The sequence below is a fragment of the Galeopterus variegatus genome, unplaced genomic scaffold, assembly GCF_000696425.1.
Source record: "Galeopterus variegatus unplaced genomic scaffold, G_variegatus-3.0.2 Scaffold344, whole genome shotgun sequence".
Lineage (NCBI taxonomy): Eukaryota > Metazoa > Chordata > Mammalia > Dermoptera > Cynocephalidae > Galeopterus > Galeopterus variegatus.
This window is the reverse complement of record NW_007726455.1, coordinates 170,292-188,085: the sequence shown is the minus strand read 5'-3', so window position 1 is coordinate 188,085 and position 17,794 is coordinate 170,292. Positions and strand designations below refer to the sequence as shown.

The 17,794-nt window shown below is 42.0% G+C and overlaps 1 protein-coding gene across 5 annotated transcripts in view; it reads left to right on the top strand.

Annotated features, from left to right (window-relative positions):
• The window catches only part of ST5 (suppression of tumorigenicity 5), a 159,615-nt gene that overhangs the window by 94,352 nt on the left and 47,469 nt on the right, over positions 1 to 17,794 (top strand). For 4 of the 5 annotated variants that reach the window (XM_008567779.1, XM_008567778.1, XM_008567780.1 and 1 more), the window contains one exon: positions 11,911 to 12,015. In XM_008567779.1, coding sequence (XP_008566001.1) covers positions 11,936 to 12,015 — 80 coding nt within the window. In that variant the 5' untranslated portion in view covers positions 11,911 to 11,935. Of the gene's footprint in view, positions 1 to 11,910; positions 12,016 to 12,063; positions 12,144 to 17,794 lie in introns of those variants that run through there. The other variant, XM_008567777.1, reaches the window with a different exon arrangement.

Sequence of the window (17,794 nt, the reverse complement as noted above, 5' to 3'; positions counted from 1 at the left end):
GAGCATGTTCATACTTGTCTTTTGATACACATATGTATGTAGTTCTGTTGGGTATCTACCTAGGAAAGGAATTGCTGGGTCATGGGGTATGCATATATTTAGATTTAGTATGTAGTACCCAATGTTATTCCATAGTGGTATGATTAATTTACACTTCCACTATCAGTGTTTGAGAGTTCAGGTTGCTTCACATCCTTGCTAATACTAGATATTTTCNTCCACTATCAGTGTTTGAGAGTTCAGGTTGCTTCACATCCTTGCTAATACTAGATATTTTCTATCTTTTTCATTTTATCCATTCCAGTGGGTATAGTAATGGTGTCACATTGTGATTATAATTTGTTTCCTTGATGACTAATGAAGTTGGATACCTTTTCATGTATCTCTTATAACCTCTCTGGTGAAGTATCTGTTTTGGTCTTTTGCCATTTTTCTTTTGGATTGTCTTCTATTTATTTGTAGGAGTTCATATATCCTGGATATGAGTCCTTTCTTGGATAGAGCTACTGGGAATATCTTCTCCCAATCTGTAGGTTTCCTCTTCACTCTCTAAATGGCATTTTTTAATGAACAGAGTTCTTATTTAATGTAGTCTAATTTATCAATATTCTGCATTATGGTTCTCATTTTTTGTATCCTGTTTAAAAAATCTCTGCTTGCTCCAATGTCTCCTTGGCTTTTGCTCATGGTTTTTCTCCCACTTGCAGTGTTCTTCTTGTGCCTTCCTTGTCTCCTACAAGTCCTGCAACACTCAGCCCCATGTCACTTCCTGTCTCCTCTAGAAGCCCTCCCCGACATCCCTTCTGTTCACCCAATTAGGTGTCTTTCTCCTTGCTCCCAGAGCTTTGTGTTCATACTTCTATCACAGCTCTTGTTACATTGTACTAGAATCTTCACTTGTCTGTCTGAGGCAGAATGGAGAGCTGCTCAAGGGCAAGGAGCAGAGCACAGCACAGTAATATAAGGGCCTGGTTGGGAAGATGCCCTCAAAGGGTTCAGGTAAGTAAGCAAATGAAAGCCTGAGGTACCAACACCTGTCTCTCTTTCTCTACTTCTCCTACAGTATTCCTCAACCTTTCTTACCCTGTGTCCCCTTTTGATGAATATAAAGATCTTCCACACCCAGGGCATATGCTCCAGATTGGGAGTTAATTACATTACAGTGCTTCAGGAAATGCTGATCAGTAGTATCCCAAACAGTAGACATTAGGAAAGGAAGGTCCTATTTTCATTAAGCCCAGAGAAAGGACCTTTGCATTTTACAATAGGAAAACCATTGTAATCTTTTCAGAGAGCAATTTTTGTTGAGTTCTTGGGCGGAAGCCACCCTTGCCTAGAATCTTTTGAGTGCCAAGAGGTCCTGGCCCCCTTCTGAATTTTCTGACTGGGTGTGGTTGCTGCAGATAGGTCAGACCCTTCACTGGGAAAGCTGGTGGGGATGGAAGAGATGGGCCTGGACAGTGGAGCCCAAAACTGCCCACCCTGTCTAGGGAGGGCTGCTCTGAGCTGGTGGCAAATGTTTGTTCATTCAAAAAATGTTTCTTGAGAGCCTGCTGTGTGCCAGGGTCTGTTCTAGGCAGTGAGGATACAGCAATGAACACAACACACAAAAATGCTTAGCCTCATGGAGCTTACAAAAACATAATAAGTAGAGAAGGAGAGTAGTATGTTAGATAATGATGAATACTATGGAGAAAAATAAAACAGGAAAGGGGGGATAAGAGTGCTGAGGGATAGCAGAGTGGGGAAAGGTTTTAATTGTTTATAGTGTGGTCATGGAAGACCCCACCGAGAAGATGCCATCTGACCAAAAACCTGAAGGAAATGAGGGAGCAGGCTTTCTGGGGGAGTGTGTTCCAGTTACAGGGTATAGCAAGTGTGAACGCCCTGGGGTGGAAATGTGCTGGTGTGTTTCAGGACATAAGGAGACAGTGTGGCTGGAATGGAGAGAGTAAAGGGGAAAGACTAGTTGAAACGAGGCCAGAGATATAATAGGGACCCAGATGATGAAGGGCCTTATAAGTCATTGTAAAAATTTTGGTTTTTCGTTGAGTGAATGGGAGCTATGTTCTTGAAGGTTTTGAGCAGAGGAGTGACAAGATCTCACTGATGCTGGTGGATAAATGTGATGGTGGTAGCTTATTGAGGGTCTGTTCTGATTGTTTCTATTTTCTTGATGAAATAGGAAGCAAAGTCAGCTAAAAGAGTGAGGATGAGGGAGGAGGTGTTAATGTTGAGGGTGGAAGGAAGCTAAACTCTTGGCGCAAAGACGTCCAGTGTGTTTCCTCTGGGTTCTGAGTATCCTCTATTCTTTATAGATGGCCTTGCATTGATCTTTATGTTCTTATCACAGAGGTGGAACATTTTCCCCATGCTGAAGATGGGAAAACACAGGTATTTGAGACTTTCCCGGTCCCTTTAACCCTTGTTATTTCCTAGTCCTCCTCTATGGAGGTTCAGCTTATGGGTGATGGTTTTCTAGAGCTGAAGAGGCATCTTGCCATCAGTCAGGTTGAGTTCAACTAGATCAGAGAGCATGGGAAGGGTAAGAACGAGGTCAGGACTTAGGGTCAGGAAAGGCTTCAGAAAGAAGTTAAGAAAATCCTTCCTCACACCCTTTCTAAAGCTTTGGTGCCCACCCAAGCCAAACTTTTGAGCCCACTCTTTCCCCTTTCCCTGTAATCCCTTATTTTTAGGCACAGCAGATCCAAAGACAAGGTAGTGGGCAGATGACCAATGAATCAGGAAAGAAGAAGAAAAGAGGGATGAGGAAGGACACAGCCAACATGTTACGACAAGTTTTCCTGGAATAGCCTTTTCTCGTAGGTGTGTTGGATGAGAACTCGTTGCTGCAGCAGGACCCAGAAGACAGTGGGGACACTTGTGAGGAGATCGGAAGCCAAGATTGGCTGATGGGGGGAGGAAAAGTCCTACCAGTGACAGTACTGACCATTAACAATCTTGATAGCTGGGAAAAACTCTTTCATCAGTTTTATAGCAGCTGTGACTTTGGAAGAGTGGGAGTGCACCTTAGAGGACGTGGCCAGTGCCAGGGCTCTTTGTTATCCTTGCCTTTGGCTCCTTGGAACCCTCTTTTGTCATCAGTTAACAAGTTAGTCAGCATTTATTTGAGCACCTTTTCCGTGCAGAACTCTTTGCTAAGCACTACAAGTTGTTGAAAAAACTGAGAACTAGCACTGCTCTACAGCTTTTTCAGCTATATGGGGACAAAGGAAACCAGGGTGTCAGGAGACCAGTGGGATCGCTGACTTCCTAGGAATGGCAGAGAACAGAGAAGCTGTGAAAGTGAGCTGCTACAGCAAGGCCTAAAGCTTAGTTAATGAAGAGCTATGAAAGGTGAGGAAAGCCCTTCCCACCTTACCCCAATCCAGGGACAACTGTGCAGGAGAGAAAGGAAGAATGGAAAGCTCACACTTTTGAGAACTCTGGTTTGGGCACCTAAAAGGAACTTATTCTAATTATGACCCTCTGTGAAGCTTGCGGTGACTCTGGGTTGTATGTGTAGGTGGGGGGGAGGAGAGGTGGGGCAGGGAGAGAATGAAAAAGGCAGCCCCAAGAAGATGGAAAGAAAGGGGCCAAAGCTGTTCTCAGGTTCCTTTCTTAGTCTGTTTCTAGGAGCCCTTTCATCCCTTCGAAATCCAGGCAGGTGGTTGGTCAGGAGACTGCCTGGTTCTCAATTAAATGACTAGCTCAAGATCACTCACCTAGTGAAGGGACAGAGCAGGAACTTGGAACATGAGTGCCAATATTGGTTGCTGAGTCTCTTGGAGGAAGAAATTAAAGACTGAGGCCCTCTGTGGAGCTGCCAGTCTGTTTCTTATCTCCTTGGCCAGAGCCTGTAGGTAAGGAAGGGGGCAGTAAAAAGGTAAAGAGGGTCTGAGTAGGTGTTTGCTGGGCAGGATGAGTGGGCAGGTTGATCTCAGGGCAGTCAGACTACAGCTGCACACCATACGGTAACTGTACTGGAATTGTTGCGGTGGCCAGGCTGTAACCAAGTTCTCAAAACACACACAAGAGTTCAGTTCCCATTCCTACTGTCCCGTCCCTTTGAGCTACTTCTTAAGCTATAATTTCCACATGAGCAGATAGCGTAGGAAATTAGTGGAACACAGATGTCAGCAGAAATTCTCTCACGTGGTTTAGAGGTTTCCATTGTTGGGTGTCTTGACTTCTTACCTGCACTAGTAAAGCAGAGTGCTTGGCAGGGTTTATGCTTCCTCTCAATGGCAACTTTAAGCTTGCATTTCTCCCTCATCTTTCTCAGGGCTCACATGTCTCCTTCCTCAGGGGCAAGGCATACTGTCAGGTCCACAATTATGCCTGCAGAAAAGTACCAAATGGATATTTACAAATGTCATCTAGACAAGGGGAGATGGGTTTCTTTTACTCCAGAATGGGAAGGTTCATTCTTAGAGACTGGGTACTCTTTAGAAAAAGCTCCCTTCAGAGACTGACCTATAATCAGTCTCTTCGTGGGCCTTTGGGAGAGCATCTGTGGATTGGATGATGGGACTGGATTATAGGGAGAAGGAACACTCAGGGTGCTGGAGAGAGAGCTTTAAGATGAAGGCTGGCCTGAGCAAAAGCAGGGAGCCTTCCAGAGGGTCTTTCTTCCTGTGGCAATGAGGGAAAAAAGGAGGGCTTCAAGCAGCCAGGAGGCTGTGCCCTGCAGTACATTAGGCTCCTCTTCCCCGCACTGCTTGTGCCTAACCATCCAGGAGGTTGTGTGTGACTGCTTCCCACAGAGTACCTCCTGACCCTCCTGGCTGGGACATAGGCTAGTGAGCTGAAGCACTTACTGCTGACTGGGGAGGCAGGGACACTGGGTGGGGAGGTTTGGTGCTGAACTGGAGAGAGCTCGCTGAACCTAAATGGGCCACTTGTACTCAGCTCTGGCCAACTGTTGCCATACAGAAATAGATAGTAATGGCATATTTTCTCATTTTTCAAGAGAAGCTAGAATCTGAATTTTTATTTGCACTTACCTGATTTCTTCCATTTTTGGCAACTAATTCAAATTATTTAAAATAAAGGGAAGGCCAAGTGAGACATGTCTGCTCTTACATACTACATGTTTATGACTTCTGGTATAAACTCTTTTTCCCAGGAGTTTGGAAGTAAGGAAAAAATGAGGAAACAGATTGTTCCTACCAGGGTGGGTGGTAGGAAGGATTGTTTTGAGATACAATAACCCTGAGCACACCTGAAGACTGAGGAAACTGTTTGGATGAGACATTGATAATGCTTTCACTGGATCCAGTGATATACCTGTTCCTTTGTTGCTGATTGCCAGTGGTTCTATGCAGAGTGGAATAAGCTGGGGGGGCGGGAGAGGAGCCAAGTGTCCATCTTTTATTTGCTCACAGCTGGGCAAACTCTTGGGAAGGTAGTGAGTAGTGACTCCTTGTCGTACCTTTCTAAGTCCTTAGACAGCATGCCATAGGACACAAGTTTTCATACTTAAGGGAGTATAAGACTAGCCTAAAGTGCTTATTAAAAATGCACATTCATAGGCCCCATCCCCACAGATTCCCATTCAGGTGGTGGAGGTGAAGCCTGGGACTCTGCATTTTTAATAAGTGACTCTTTGATGTTAAGGAAAGTAAGTGGACAATGGAGTCAGATAGAGCTGGGTCCACATTCTTGCTCTGTCCCTTCACTAGAGGAGTGATCTTGAACCAGTCATTTAATTTCTTTGAACCTAAATTTCCTGATCAGAAAAATGAGGCTGTAACACTACCTTGTAGAATGGTGAGAACTGAATGATGAGAACTGAATTAGAAGATAATTGGAGGCAATATAGGGTTCTGACTCAGAGTTGGGGCACTGGTGCAGACCACCTGGGCTCAAATCCCTGCCTTGCTGCTTTCTAGCTGTGTGACTTATGGCAAGCTAGTTAACTACTCTGTATCTTGGTTTCCTTAGTAATGCGTAAATAATAGTACCTACTTTACAGGGTTGTTAAAGGATTAAATTATTTAATACATGTGAAGTGCTTATATCTTCAGCTATTATAATTATATGAAGAATCTAGCAACATGTCTCATATTAAATGTAATTTTGCTTTTCCTTAGGTCCTCTTACTGTGGGTAACAAACAGGTTAAGGCTTAATTCAAATGTCACCTCCCTATGAGGCAATCTTGGAGTCCACTTTTTACTTGACTTTTCTTCCTTTACAGTTAGCTCCACCAAGGCATTTTTATATCCTAGCACCTTGCACCGTGCCTGGCATAGAGTAAATGGATTGAACGGCAGTACCAGGGAGTGTGAAAAATGACTCAGGCTTGGGAATGGAAAGGTTGTCTTTCTAATACCCAGAGAAGCATGATTTGGAAGAAAAACCATTTATTGAGCTTCTATGTGCCAGACATAGCAATTGTGGGAGGTAGGTCATGTTGGTATTATTTTTGCTGTTATAGTAAGAAAGTAAGTGTTTGAATCTCACTTGTGCAAGGTCACATAACTAGCAGTTGACCGAGGCAGGGTTGGACTCAGTCATCTTACTCAGGTGTTCTTCCTACTGCATCCCAAGTGCCTTGGACTGTAGTCTCTTTGTCTGAATACAGAGTTTGTAGAAAACTTCCAGGGGTACCCTTACTATGTTCTGTTCTCTGGATTGTAACTGTTAAGACAGTGGTCTATAATTTGTCAGAGCTGGGTTTTTGAGGAACGTGTGATTTGTGGTAGATGCTAATTGAACAATTTTATTTTCCAACATGCAGTTTCTGCCTGGAGTTTGCCATTGATAGGCCTGAAAACTAGCAAAACGGCGTCTCGTCCCCCTTGCTTCTCTGCTCCATTACCAGTGGGCAGGCATTTCCTCTGCTTAGGAGGTCTCTTTTCCTTGCAGCCTGACTAGACAAGTATCAGGCTGAAAGCACAGATGAGAGCCTGGGACTTAGGATGCCATCATAGTGAGAGTGCTCAAGCCTGAGCTTTAGGTGTAAAGAGTTAGTCTGTCCTTCAGCTCCTCAAGCTGCCAAATTATTCTCTGACCCTGATAGACATGGCACAGAGAGAGCAGGTGGTGGGCAGGATGGTGAGTTGTCATCTCTGTTCTTCTAACCTTATAGGCCCTTCTGGGATTCTCAGCAGTGCCTGCCCAAGATGCCTGAATTCCTAGGTTACTTCTGAGAATGGCAGCTGTACTCTTGCGAAAATGTGACTAAGGGTCCCTGCCATGGCCTGGGAGCAGTTTTGTTCTGCTACTCTCTTGGTTATATCTTCACAGGATTTTTCTTCTTGGCCTATCCAAATGTCAAAGTCAGCTACACATTTCCTCCTTACTAAGTTGGCTGCGTTCTCATACACAACTACATAATAGCATATCAGAGCAGTGGGTCCACCCTTTTAATATGGGACATTTAGGGAAAGAAAGAATATGTTTTTCATCATGTTCTTTTAATGTATTTCAGTTTCTGGTCATTGACAAATCTTCTGCCCTTTCCCTGAAGAGGTGATAGAGTGCGTCAAGTGTTATTTTGTTGTGGGATGATGGTTATTGTGACCATTACTATCATGGGCACAGCTGAAAGCTGATGCTTCGCAAGTCAATTTCTTGTAGCACTGTGCTCCTTGAGGACCCTGAAAGCTGGCCTGAGAAAGTTTCCAGAGGCTGCCTGTTCTCTCCCTTTCTGTTGCACACATAGCTATATACCAAGCAATTAACTTGGCAATGGGCTGGTACAGGAAGAGACTATCTCACCAGAGCTGGATGCCATGGTGGCAAGATTGACTTATCACCATTGTCGCTAATGTTACGTACTTAAGTTTTAAAGATTTTCTTCCACAACTGGCAGGGAAGGCTTTTCTCCACTTATAAAGGATAAAAGTGGGGCTCAGGGTTGGTTTCCTTTTTCCAAAAGTATCTGCAGCATTCACTTCGGAGGGATATTTCATTGCTGTTACTATCAGATAATCGCCCTTATGCCTGCTGGCTGCTTCCTCCCTTTCTGACTGCTACTTTACCCACTACCACCATCACCAAGACCACAAGCCTGAGAGCTTACATAAAGTTAAAGAAATTAGAGACAGTGCATTTCATGTTGAAATTGGGAAAGACCTCTATAAATGATAGCAAGAATTAGGGTTTGACTTATTTTTATCACTGAGACCAATTACTTATTTGCACCAAGGTAGTAAATAAGATGATCTCCAATATTAAGGTCATTAGTGGCCAAAAATAGATATGTTTACCTTTCTTAACTTTACGTCCAGATCCACTTCGTTTTGGTCAATGTGATGAGGATGCCAGTTGAAGTGAGAGAACTACTGTTCGTGAACTGTTCGGCTTCTGTGGTGGTGTTAGCCCAAGCCACAGTGCACATTCACACTGGAAATATGTTTGATGTTATCAATTGTGTTGTCTCTCACACCACTTTCCAAGGCACTTTAAAAGTTTTCTTAGTGCTTAAGTTTTTATTAAAAAGAAAAAATTTTTTAACACGTATACTGGGATATAATTTACACATCATAAAATTCATCCATACAATTCAGTGTTTTTTAATATATTCAGTGTTGTGCAACCATTACCACTATTTAATTCTAGAACATTTTTATCAGCCCCAAAAGAAACCCCCATACTCGTGTCAGTCATACCTCTTTCTGCCACCCTCAACCTAACCCTAGGCAACTACTAATTTACTTTCTGTCTCTATAGATTTGCCTATTCTGGACATTTTAGAAAAGGGAAATCAAGGTTTATCCATGTGGTAGAATGTATCAGTACTTCATTCCTTTTTATGTCTGAATAATATTCTGTACTATATATCTATGGATATACCACATTTTGTTTATATATTCATCAGTTTATAGACATTTGGGTTGTTTCCAATTTCTGGCTGTTGTGAAGAACGCTGTTATGAACATAAATGTGTACAAGTGTTTGTGTGGACATATGTTTTCATTTCTCTTGGATATATACCTAGGAGTGTGTCATGCTGGTTCATATGGTAACTCTGTGTATAACTTTTTGAGGAACTGCCAAATTGTTTTCCAAAGTGGCTGCACCACTTTACATTCCCACCAGCAATGAATGAGGGTTCCAGTTTGTCTGTACTCTCACTAGCACTTGTTTTTATCCTTTTTTTTTATTATAACCATCCTAGTGGATATACAGTAGTATCTCATTGTAGTTTTGATTTGTATTTCCTTAATGACTAATGATGTCGAGGATTGTTTCATGTGCTTATTGGCCAATTTTATACCTTTGGAGAATGTCTATTCAAATTCAATGTCTACTTATTAATTGGGTTATCTTTTTATTATTGAATTGTAAGAATTCTTTATATATTCTGGATACAATTTCCTTAGCAGACATTATTTGCAAGTAATTTCTCTTACTGTGGGTTGTTTTTTCACCTTCTTGATGGTATTGCTTACTAGCACAAAAGTTTATTTTGACATAATACTATTCGTCTTTTTTCTTTTGTTGCTTGTGCTTTTAGTGTCATACTAAGAAATCATTGCCTAATCTAGTGTCACAAAGATTTACCTCTACCTTTTCTACTAAGCATTGCTTTTGTAATTTTAGCTTTTATATTTAGGTTTGTGATCCATTTTTGTTAATTTTTATATGAGGGTACTTCAAAAAGTTCATGGAAAGATTTTTATTATCTTTCAATTCTATTTTTCCATGAACTTTTTGAAGTACCCTTGTATGTTGTATGAGGTAGGGGTTCTACTTTATTCTTTTGTATATGGATATCCAGTTTTCCCAGCACCATTTGTTGAAAGGACTCTTTCCCCACTGAATTGTCTTGGCATCCTTGTTGAAAGTCAATTAACCGTAAATGTAAGGGTTTATTTCTGGACTCTCGATTTTATTCTTTTGATCTCTATTTTTATTCCTATGTCAGTAACACACTGTCTTGATTACTATATTTTTGTAGTATAGTCAGTCTTGGCATCCTTGTTGAAAGTCAATTAACCGTAAATGTAAGGGTTTATTTCTGGACTCTCAATTCTATTCTTTTGATCTCTATTTTTATTCCTATGTCAGTAACACACTGTCTTGATTACTATATTTTTGTAGTATAGTCATCCCTTGGTATTTGTGGAGGATTGGTTCCAGGACTCCCCAAGGATATAAAAATCTGTAGGTGCTTAGTCCCTTATATAAAATGGCATATTATTTGCATGTAACCTATGTATATCCTCCTATATACTTTTAATCATCTCCAGATTATTTATAACATCTAATATAATGTAAGTGCTGTGTAAATAGTTGTTATACTGTATTGTGTTTTTTGTTTGTATTATTTTTTATTATTGTATTGTTATTTTTAATTTTTTAAAATATTGTCCATCTGCTGTTGGTTGAATCTGAGGATGCGGCCCCGCGGATGTGGAGGACCAACTGTATGTTTTGAAATTGGCAAGTCTCCGACTTTATACTTATTTTTCAAGATCGTTTTGGCTGCTCTGGACCCTTTGAACTTCCATAAAATTTTAGGATCAGCTTGTCAATTTCTGCAAAGAAGGCAGTTGGGATTTTTATGGGTATTCTGTTGAATCTATAGATTAATTTGGGTAGTATTGTCATCTTATGCTAATATTAAGTTTTCTGATTCATGAACATCGGATGTCTTCCAATTTTTTTATGACTTTAATTTCTTTCAGTGATGTTTTGAAGTTTGCAGTGTACAAGTCTTGCACTTCTTTTGTTACATTTATTTCTAAGTGTTTTATTCTTTCTGCTGCTATTGTTCATGGAATTGTTATTTTAATTTCATTTTCAGATTGCTCATTCCTAGTGTATAAAAATGAAATTGATATTTTTATATTGATTTTGTATCCTGCAAACTTTCTTGAGTGCATTTACTAGTTTAATTTTTTTTTTTGGTGGAATCCTCAGGATTTTCTACATATAAAATCATGCCATCTGCAAATAGAGAATATTTTACTTCTTCTTTCCAATCTGGATGTACCCTTAGGTTTTAATCTTTTTCTTCCTTTCATTATTTGGCATAAAATAATATTCCCTGAAGGATGGTGCTATTACCACTGGTGATATGTTAGCTAACTGTGTATGCTACATGAACAGACATTTTTTTATTTTGTAAATATTTAAGTACCTTATTGTATATTAATTTTATTTTAATGGGTATTAGAAATAATATGATTAGCACTTCTAGCTCACAGTTTCATGGTGTCTGCTCAAATATCACTTTATCAGAATGGTCTTCCCTGAACATCTTATTTAAAATAACACACCCTCTTCATTCTTTATCCCTCTACCTTGCTTCATTTTTTTTCTTCATACCACTTATCATAACCTTACATATCATACAAAAATGTACACTTATGTATCACACCCACTAATACATACATGCTTATTGTCTGTTCCTCCCCACTAGGATGTAAGCTCCGTGAGGCAGAGACTGTTTTATTCTGTGCTGGATTGCATTTGCCTTTGAAATTGCAGTGAATATTGAATGAATTAATGGCTTATTGTTTAAAACAAGGTTAAAATTTCTTTTAAGAAAAGGAAGTCAGTTTCAACTTTATTCAATAAAAATATTGAATAAATAGTAGGTGAGGAGGTATACAAATATGGCAGAAGTTATAAAGGCTGTGTAGAATGATAGAAGCTTGGGAAACTCTAACTTAAGAAATGAGGAGAGGTGGGGTAGAGATACGGAGTTTTTAAAATCATTTTCTGTGAAGTGATAAGTTATCTGTTAGCTCAAAGACTTCTCTCTACCATGGGCCAGAGGTCTCTTGAGGCTCTTAAGCTGTAACACATGGAGTTAAACATATGTGGGAAAGTGGTTTCTACCACCTGCCACAGAAACCCTCTTGGCTGTTTTGGAAGTCATCTGGAAGATGTTTGAGGTGCTTTTGTCTGACCATGGAAACTTGGCTTACAGGCCTTTTCTTCTTTGCAGGGCTGTGGGTTTGCAGAGAGCCGAAATGACCATGACTGCCAACAAGAATTCCAGCATCACCCATGGAGCTGGAGGCACTAAGGCCCCTCGGGGGACTCTGAGCAGGTGGGTAGGGGAACACTGCTGGGGGTTGGCATTAAGGGACAGGCCGAAATGACCATGACTGCCAACAAGAATTCCAGCATCACCCATGGAGCTGGAGGCACTAAAGCCCCTCGGGGGACTCTGAGCAGGTGGGTAGGGGAACACTGCTGGGGGTTGGCATTAAGGGACAGCAAATGGCCAGGGTCCTGGGTAGGATTCCTGTCAAAATGTGAGTAATTTTCATCATGACTGACAATCACCAGGTGACTGGTCTGGGCCCAGCTTATGCTGACCATTAGGTAGAAGTCTTCTCTAAAATATATGACATTTTCTGGTTCTATAAGTCTCCATAGGAGATAACAAACAGTAACCCTAAAACGAGCTTTGCTTTGTGCTGTTGGAGGTGCCTAGCATTCCAAGGGTGGAGCCAGCAAGAATCAGCCAATGTTCTTCTGACCTTTTGCCAAGGTGGGGACAGCTTGGAGCCTGTGCTAGGCTGTGCTGGAGCGAGGACGGGTGACCACATTGGGATAGGGTGGTAGGCAGTTATGTATATTAGCACAAGTTCTAAGCAGACATCTAGAATCTATAAGAAGTTAGGCTGGCTGAAAAGAAAGCAGCTTGGATAATTTTAGTCAGTGTACAGTATAATCCACTTTCTTGGTTTTGTCCTCTTTAAAAATGGGAGAATGTAGGACCATAGAAAAACCACAGATTTTGGAATTATATGGAATTGGGTTCAATCCTAAGCTCTAACTACTTACCAAATAATGAGATCTCACACGTTTTCAGTAATAATAGTACTTATCTCTCAGAGATGCTTTGATGATTAAGTAAGATAATACATGTCAGTGCTTAGCATGGTGGCTGTCATAAAGCCACCAATAAATGTTAGCTCCCTCGCTAGGTGAGGTAAAAGCTTCCAGAACTGGCAGATAGACGTACAGTGCTCTCACGAGGGCTCCTCAGGTCTTGGCCAAGGCTTGGTGCTTATGTCCTAGAAGAACCTCCAGGCTCTTTATTAAAGCTATGTACCTTTCATAGTTCCTTCTGCTGAGTCTCAGGTGGACAAATTTGGCTTTTGGGACCTCAGCCACTAGGATAGATAGCTATGAGAAGGATGCACAGCTTTGGTTGAGGTAGTTCCTTCTTGGATGTCTGGGCTGTGCAGTGCTAGGCTGAGTCCGTTGGGGTGTGGCACACTCAGGTCTGGCCAGAGGTGATGGTAGATGTTTGGTTCATTCAGAGCTGGAGTCCAGATACGGTTGGTAGAATAGGGCACAGGATGTAGTTCCTGGGGAGTGACTGGCATGTATGAGGCAGGGGTTGCCTACAGCATACATGCAGGGCTTGGTCCCAATAGAAATGGTCTGGACGGACTGTGCCAAACAGGGATTGGTAGGCTCTGGTTTGTTAAGTGCATAAGAGCTCAGGACTTAGCCAAACCAATTGAATATATACTGTGTGGCAGCAAGACCGATAAGAACACCCCTGCCCCTGCCACCTCTCTAACCTAGACTGGGGTTGCAGACATCCTGCTTCCCTGAACTGGGTGAGGCTGGGAATGGCAGAGACCAACAACGTTTTGGGTAAAACAGGTGGAGAAACTGAACTCTTCCAGAGCATGTTGGTGGCCTAGGCAGAAACTTATCTAGATCTCAGAGTCTTTTTCTCTTGTTGCCTGCTTCTGGGAACCACTTTGCTGGGCTCTCACCACCCTGGTGACATGTCTTACTCCTCTGTTTTACCGTAACTGAGTTGGCAGATGGAGACTGGGAATTAAGGCTCCCACCCCGTCTTCTTTTAATATTGGACTGTGGTAAGGGTGAAATAAGCATATATGACTGTATAATTTTATTCTTAATTTTAAAGAAATAGTATATTTAGAACCTGACTTGGAGATTACCATACCCAACAGCCCTCAACTCCTTTAAGTATTCATTTTTTCTGCTAATTCCCACCATACAGGGTGGGGTGGGGTGGAGCAGAGGTAGTGGTGAGAGATGCAGTATTCTCATCAAGTTGCAGAGCAGAATCAGGACTGTTGACAGGTGCCCCAGTTGCTGTTTGGAGTACATGCCTACCGTGTTTCTAAATGTTTTCAGAAATTGCTCTTCCTTTAGCTTCTTGGCATGCTTGCCATTATAACATGCTACATGGTGTTTGTAAATATCTGAGCTTCAGATGTGCCTAAAAAAAGCATCTTTCCAGCCTCCCGTCTAAGTATTCACTTCTTCCTGCTACATTTCTATTCGTCTCCCTCCCTTCCTCCTTCTTTCTTTTCCTGGGAACCTGGCTTTTACCATGAAGTCATAGGCCTCAGTGCTAGCTACACCCTTCTCTCAGAGGCTACCCCTGGGCTGTAGGTGTTATTTAGACATTATGATCTGGTGGTTTCTCTAGCTGCCTTCACCCCTAGACACATCTAGGTGTGTTCTTTGGGATAAGGTAGTGAATGACTGATTCATTTAGGAGATCATTGCCAGTGAACTCTGAGGGTTCTCCTAAGTGCCAGGCTCTGTGCTGGATATTGGGGGACAAAGAGCAATGATCCATTCTTTCTCCAAGGAATTTACAACTTGGATTGATGATCTTGGCACCTGAATTTCTTAATCTGACCTTTCAACAGACATTTGGCAGTGACCCGGGACTCTTTTGTCATTGCCAGCCCAGGAGTCCAAGGAGGAAGAGACTTGTTGGTGTGGCCAGAACTTTGGCTGGGGAGGGCAGGAGTGCTAGGTCCTTGGAAAGCTGGGCCTTTGAACTGTGGCTTCTTTGGGGGATCTCCACATTATTCACATGAAGGTAGAGGAACCAAGTGGTATGAAAAGGCATTTGTATCTAGCTTTCGGCACAGGAGGAGCTCTGGGGCATGGAAAACTGGGGGAGGTGGGCAGATGGGACCCCACAGAACTGTCAAGATACGGATTTGCAGGGCAGTATCCTTAATTGGCATAAGATTTCACCTGGTGCTGCCACCAAACCAGTCTGGGTTAGAGATCCTGGATTCTATTCCCTAGGTTTTTACAGGTGTTTTGCTAATTTGTTCCTTTCCTTTTCCTTTGCAGCCCAGTCTTGATTTGGCAGGAGTGTGTAGGAGGAAGAAATCTAAGCCTTTTCATTTGATCACCTAAGTTTTGTTCTTTGCTGTGTCTTGGTGTCCTGAAGCAGGTTACCTTTTCTCTTTGTTGGTGAGGCCAAGTGGACATACTGCTTTACCCTTACCTGCGAGATACACCTCCCCACAGGCTGCTCCAGCTCACAGGATTAGGCTGCATCCAGCTCTGAGGGAAGGGGGTGGGATTCTCAAAGCTCCTCTGAATTCCAGAGGTCAGGCTTTATTGTGTTGGTGTTGATGACCTGGGGTGGAACTAGAAGTAGCTTGGTGACTTGCGCACAAGGAAGCGTTATGTTTAGAGCTAATTCAGCTGCCTAGATGGGGTATACTTTGCCACTTATTGCTCTTAGGAGATTTCACTTGTGCAGTAAAACCTGGCAGGCAGCAAGGGTTCTTCTCAGAAGACCTGCTGTGTCTGCTGATTTCCCAGATAGCTTCTTCACAGTGAAAACTGGTACATTGCAGCTTGGAAATCCAGGCTGTCAGTCTTGTGTTTGGGAACTTTGCTTCTGGTTGTAGGTGCAGGAAACCTGGTGTCTGTAAGAATGTAGACTTCTTGAGGACAAGGACTTTGACTTCTGTGTTCTTAGAGCTTGAAACGAGGCTTGGAGGACATTAACTATTTCTTGATCAGTTGAGTAGATATCCAGAAGGGCAACCTCTTAGAGCATAGGCTGCTATGCTGTTGAAGTCCTTGTAGTACCTTCTTAGTGGATCTTCTTAATTTTGGATTCTCTTGCCACCCAGTCTATAGATTCTTAGAAAGGCAGATCTGAAAAGGGGCCTTTAGAACTCATTCCATCTAACCCACTTGATTTACAGATTGGGAAACTGAGGCACAGAGAAGATGGTTACTCCTCAAGAATTCAAAGCTCATGGGAGGAAGAACTGAAGCCTACTTCTCTTGATCCCTTTGTTATTTTATTCTGCCACTACTTTCATATCCCTATAAGCATTACTGGGATCTCCCTGATCAAAAACTATCATTGATAAAGTCAAACATAGCCTGGTTTGCAAGGCTTTCCATGATCCGGCCCTGGTCTTTCTTTCTACTCTTATCTTTTGCTGTTCTATAATGCAAACCTTACATTTTTGCCAGTCTGGATGCAAATGTTTCTTCTCTCCCATTGCTTTTTTTGACCACCCAGCTAGGAAGGATTTTCCTCCCCTCTTCATTCACTCTTAGAACCGTTTGTTTGGAGCCTCCAAATACCACTTATATAGTACCTCATAGAGTGGATATTTGTGTGCGTCATATTTCCCCTACTCACTTGGAACCTACCATATAGTTTTGTGTAAATATACTCAATGATGTTCACAAAACGAAATCATTTAATGACACATTTCTCAGAACATATCTCTATTGTTAAGCAACACCTGGCTGTATTTATTTGCTGCCCCAAGTACACTGGCGAGATAGGCCTAGTATAGCCACTATAGATACTTCTTTCAAAAAGGGGAGACAAAGGCACCCAGCAGTTATTGGTCAGTTGTAATTCTTATATTCAGTGGGACACACGTTGCTAATTCCTTGATTAGGTTTTTGTTCTGCTGCCCGGGAGTCATCTATCTTGTCTCTAGCTCTGTTTTCTGGACTTTTTGCTTCTGCCCCCTGAGTCATCTTTCCTTTTACCAGTGGGACACACGTTGCTAATTCCTTGATTAGGTTTTTGTTCTGCTGCCCGGGAGTCATCTCTTGTCTCTAGCTCTGTTTTCTGGACTTTTTGCTTCTGCCCCCTGAGTCATCTTTCCTTTTACGTAAAAAAATTAGCTCATTCTTGCAGGTGAGTGGTTTTCCCCTTCTGTTTCATGCCTATAATATGTCAAGGGTCCAAAGTCTTCCCTTCATTTTTTACTATCTGTTTTTTTCAGTTCAAGCTGATATACTTCCTTTAAAGCCTTGTGGGTTTCTCATGAATCTATTTATAATCCATTGTAATAGACAAAAAGCATACATACAAGCTCACATATAGATCACTCAAGCCCCTCTCTACTCTAGGTTTCCTGTGGGATTCCTGTGGGACAATGGGTCTTAAGATTCTTAGTAGCCTTATTGTCTAGAAAGGGGATCTATAAGACCTGCTGTTAAGATACTTAGAAGGCCTTTTGTCTGTCTGTAAGGTTTCATGAGACCTTTAAAGTATTTAAATTAATACTTTAAATACTTTAAATTATTTTGGGACCGGACCGGGACTGGCAACGGGATCGCAACCCTCAGTGCCGCACCTGCACCTCGCTCAGCCAGTGAGCGGGAACTGGTCTGTATGTGGGATCCGAACCCTTGGCAGGAGCGCCGCCGCACTCCCAAGCGGCGCACTGTAGCAGTGCGCCACCGGGCCGGCCCCCTGGAAGCCATTTCTAAAGTTGAAAATTTTTTTCTTGTCTGGGGAGACTGGGAATGAAAAACAGTTTTACTTTCTGACCCAACAAGCCCTTTTTCATTTATGTCCTTTAAATTTTGCTTGTAAACTAAACAATTGCTTTTTTAGCTCATTTCTTTCTTTTCTTTTTTTTTTTTAACTATAGGCAGCTAGAAGAAGTCAAATGGCACTATCAGTACTTTGCTTGCAAATATCCTAAGCTAGTTGATCAGATTTATTAGATGTTTCCTATTTTCCATGTTATCAAAGATGACAGCATTACCAGACATTTCAACTCTATACAGGTCTCCTTTCTTCCATC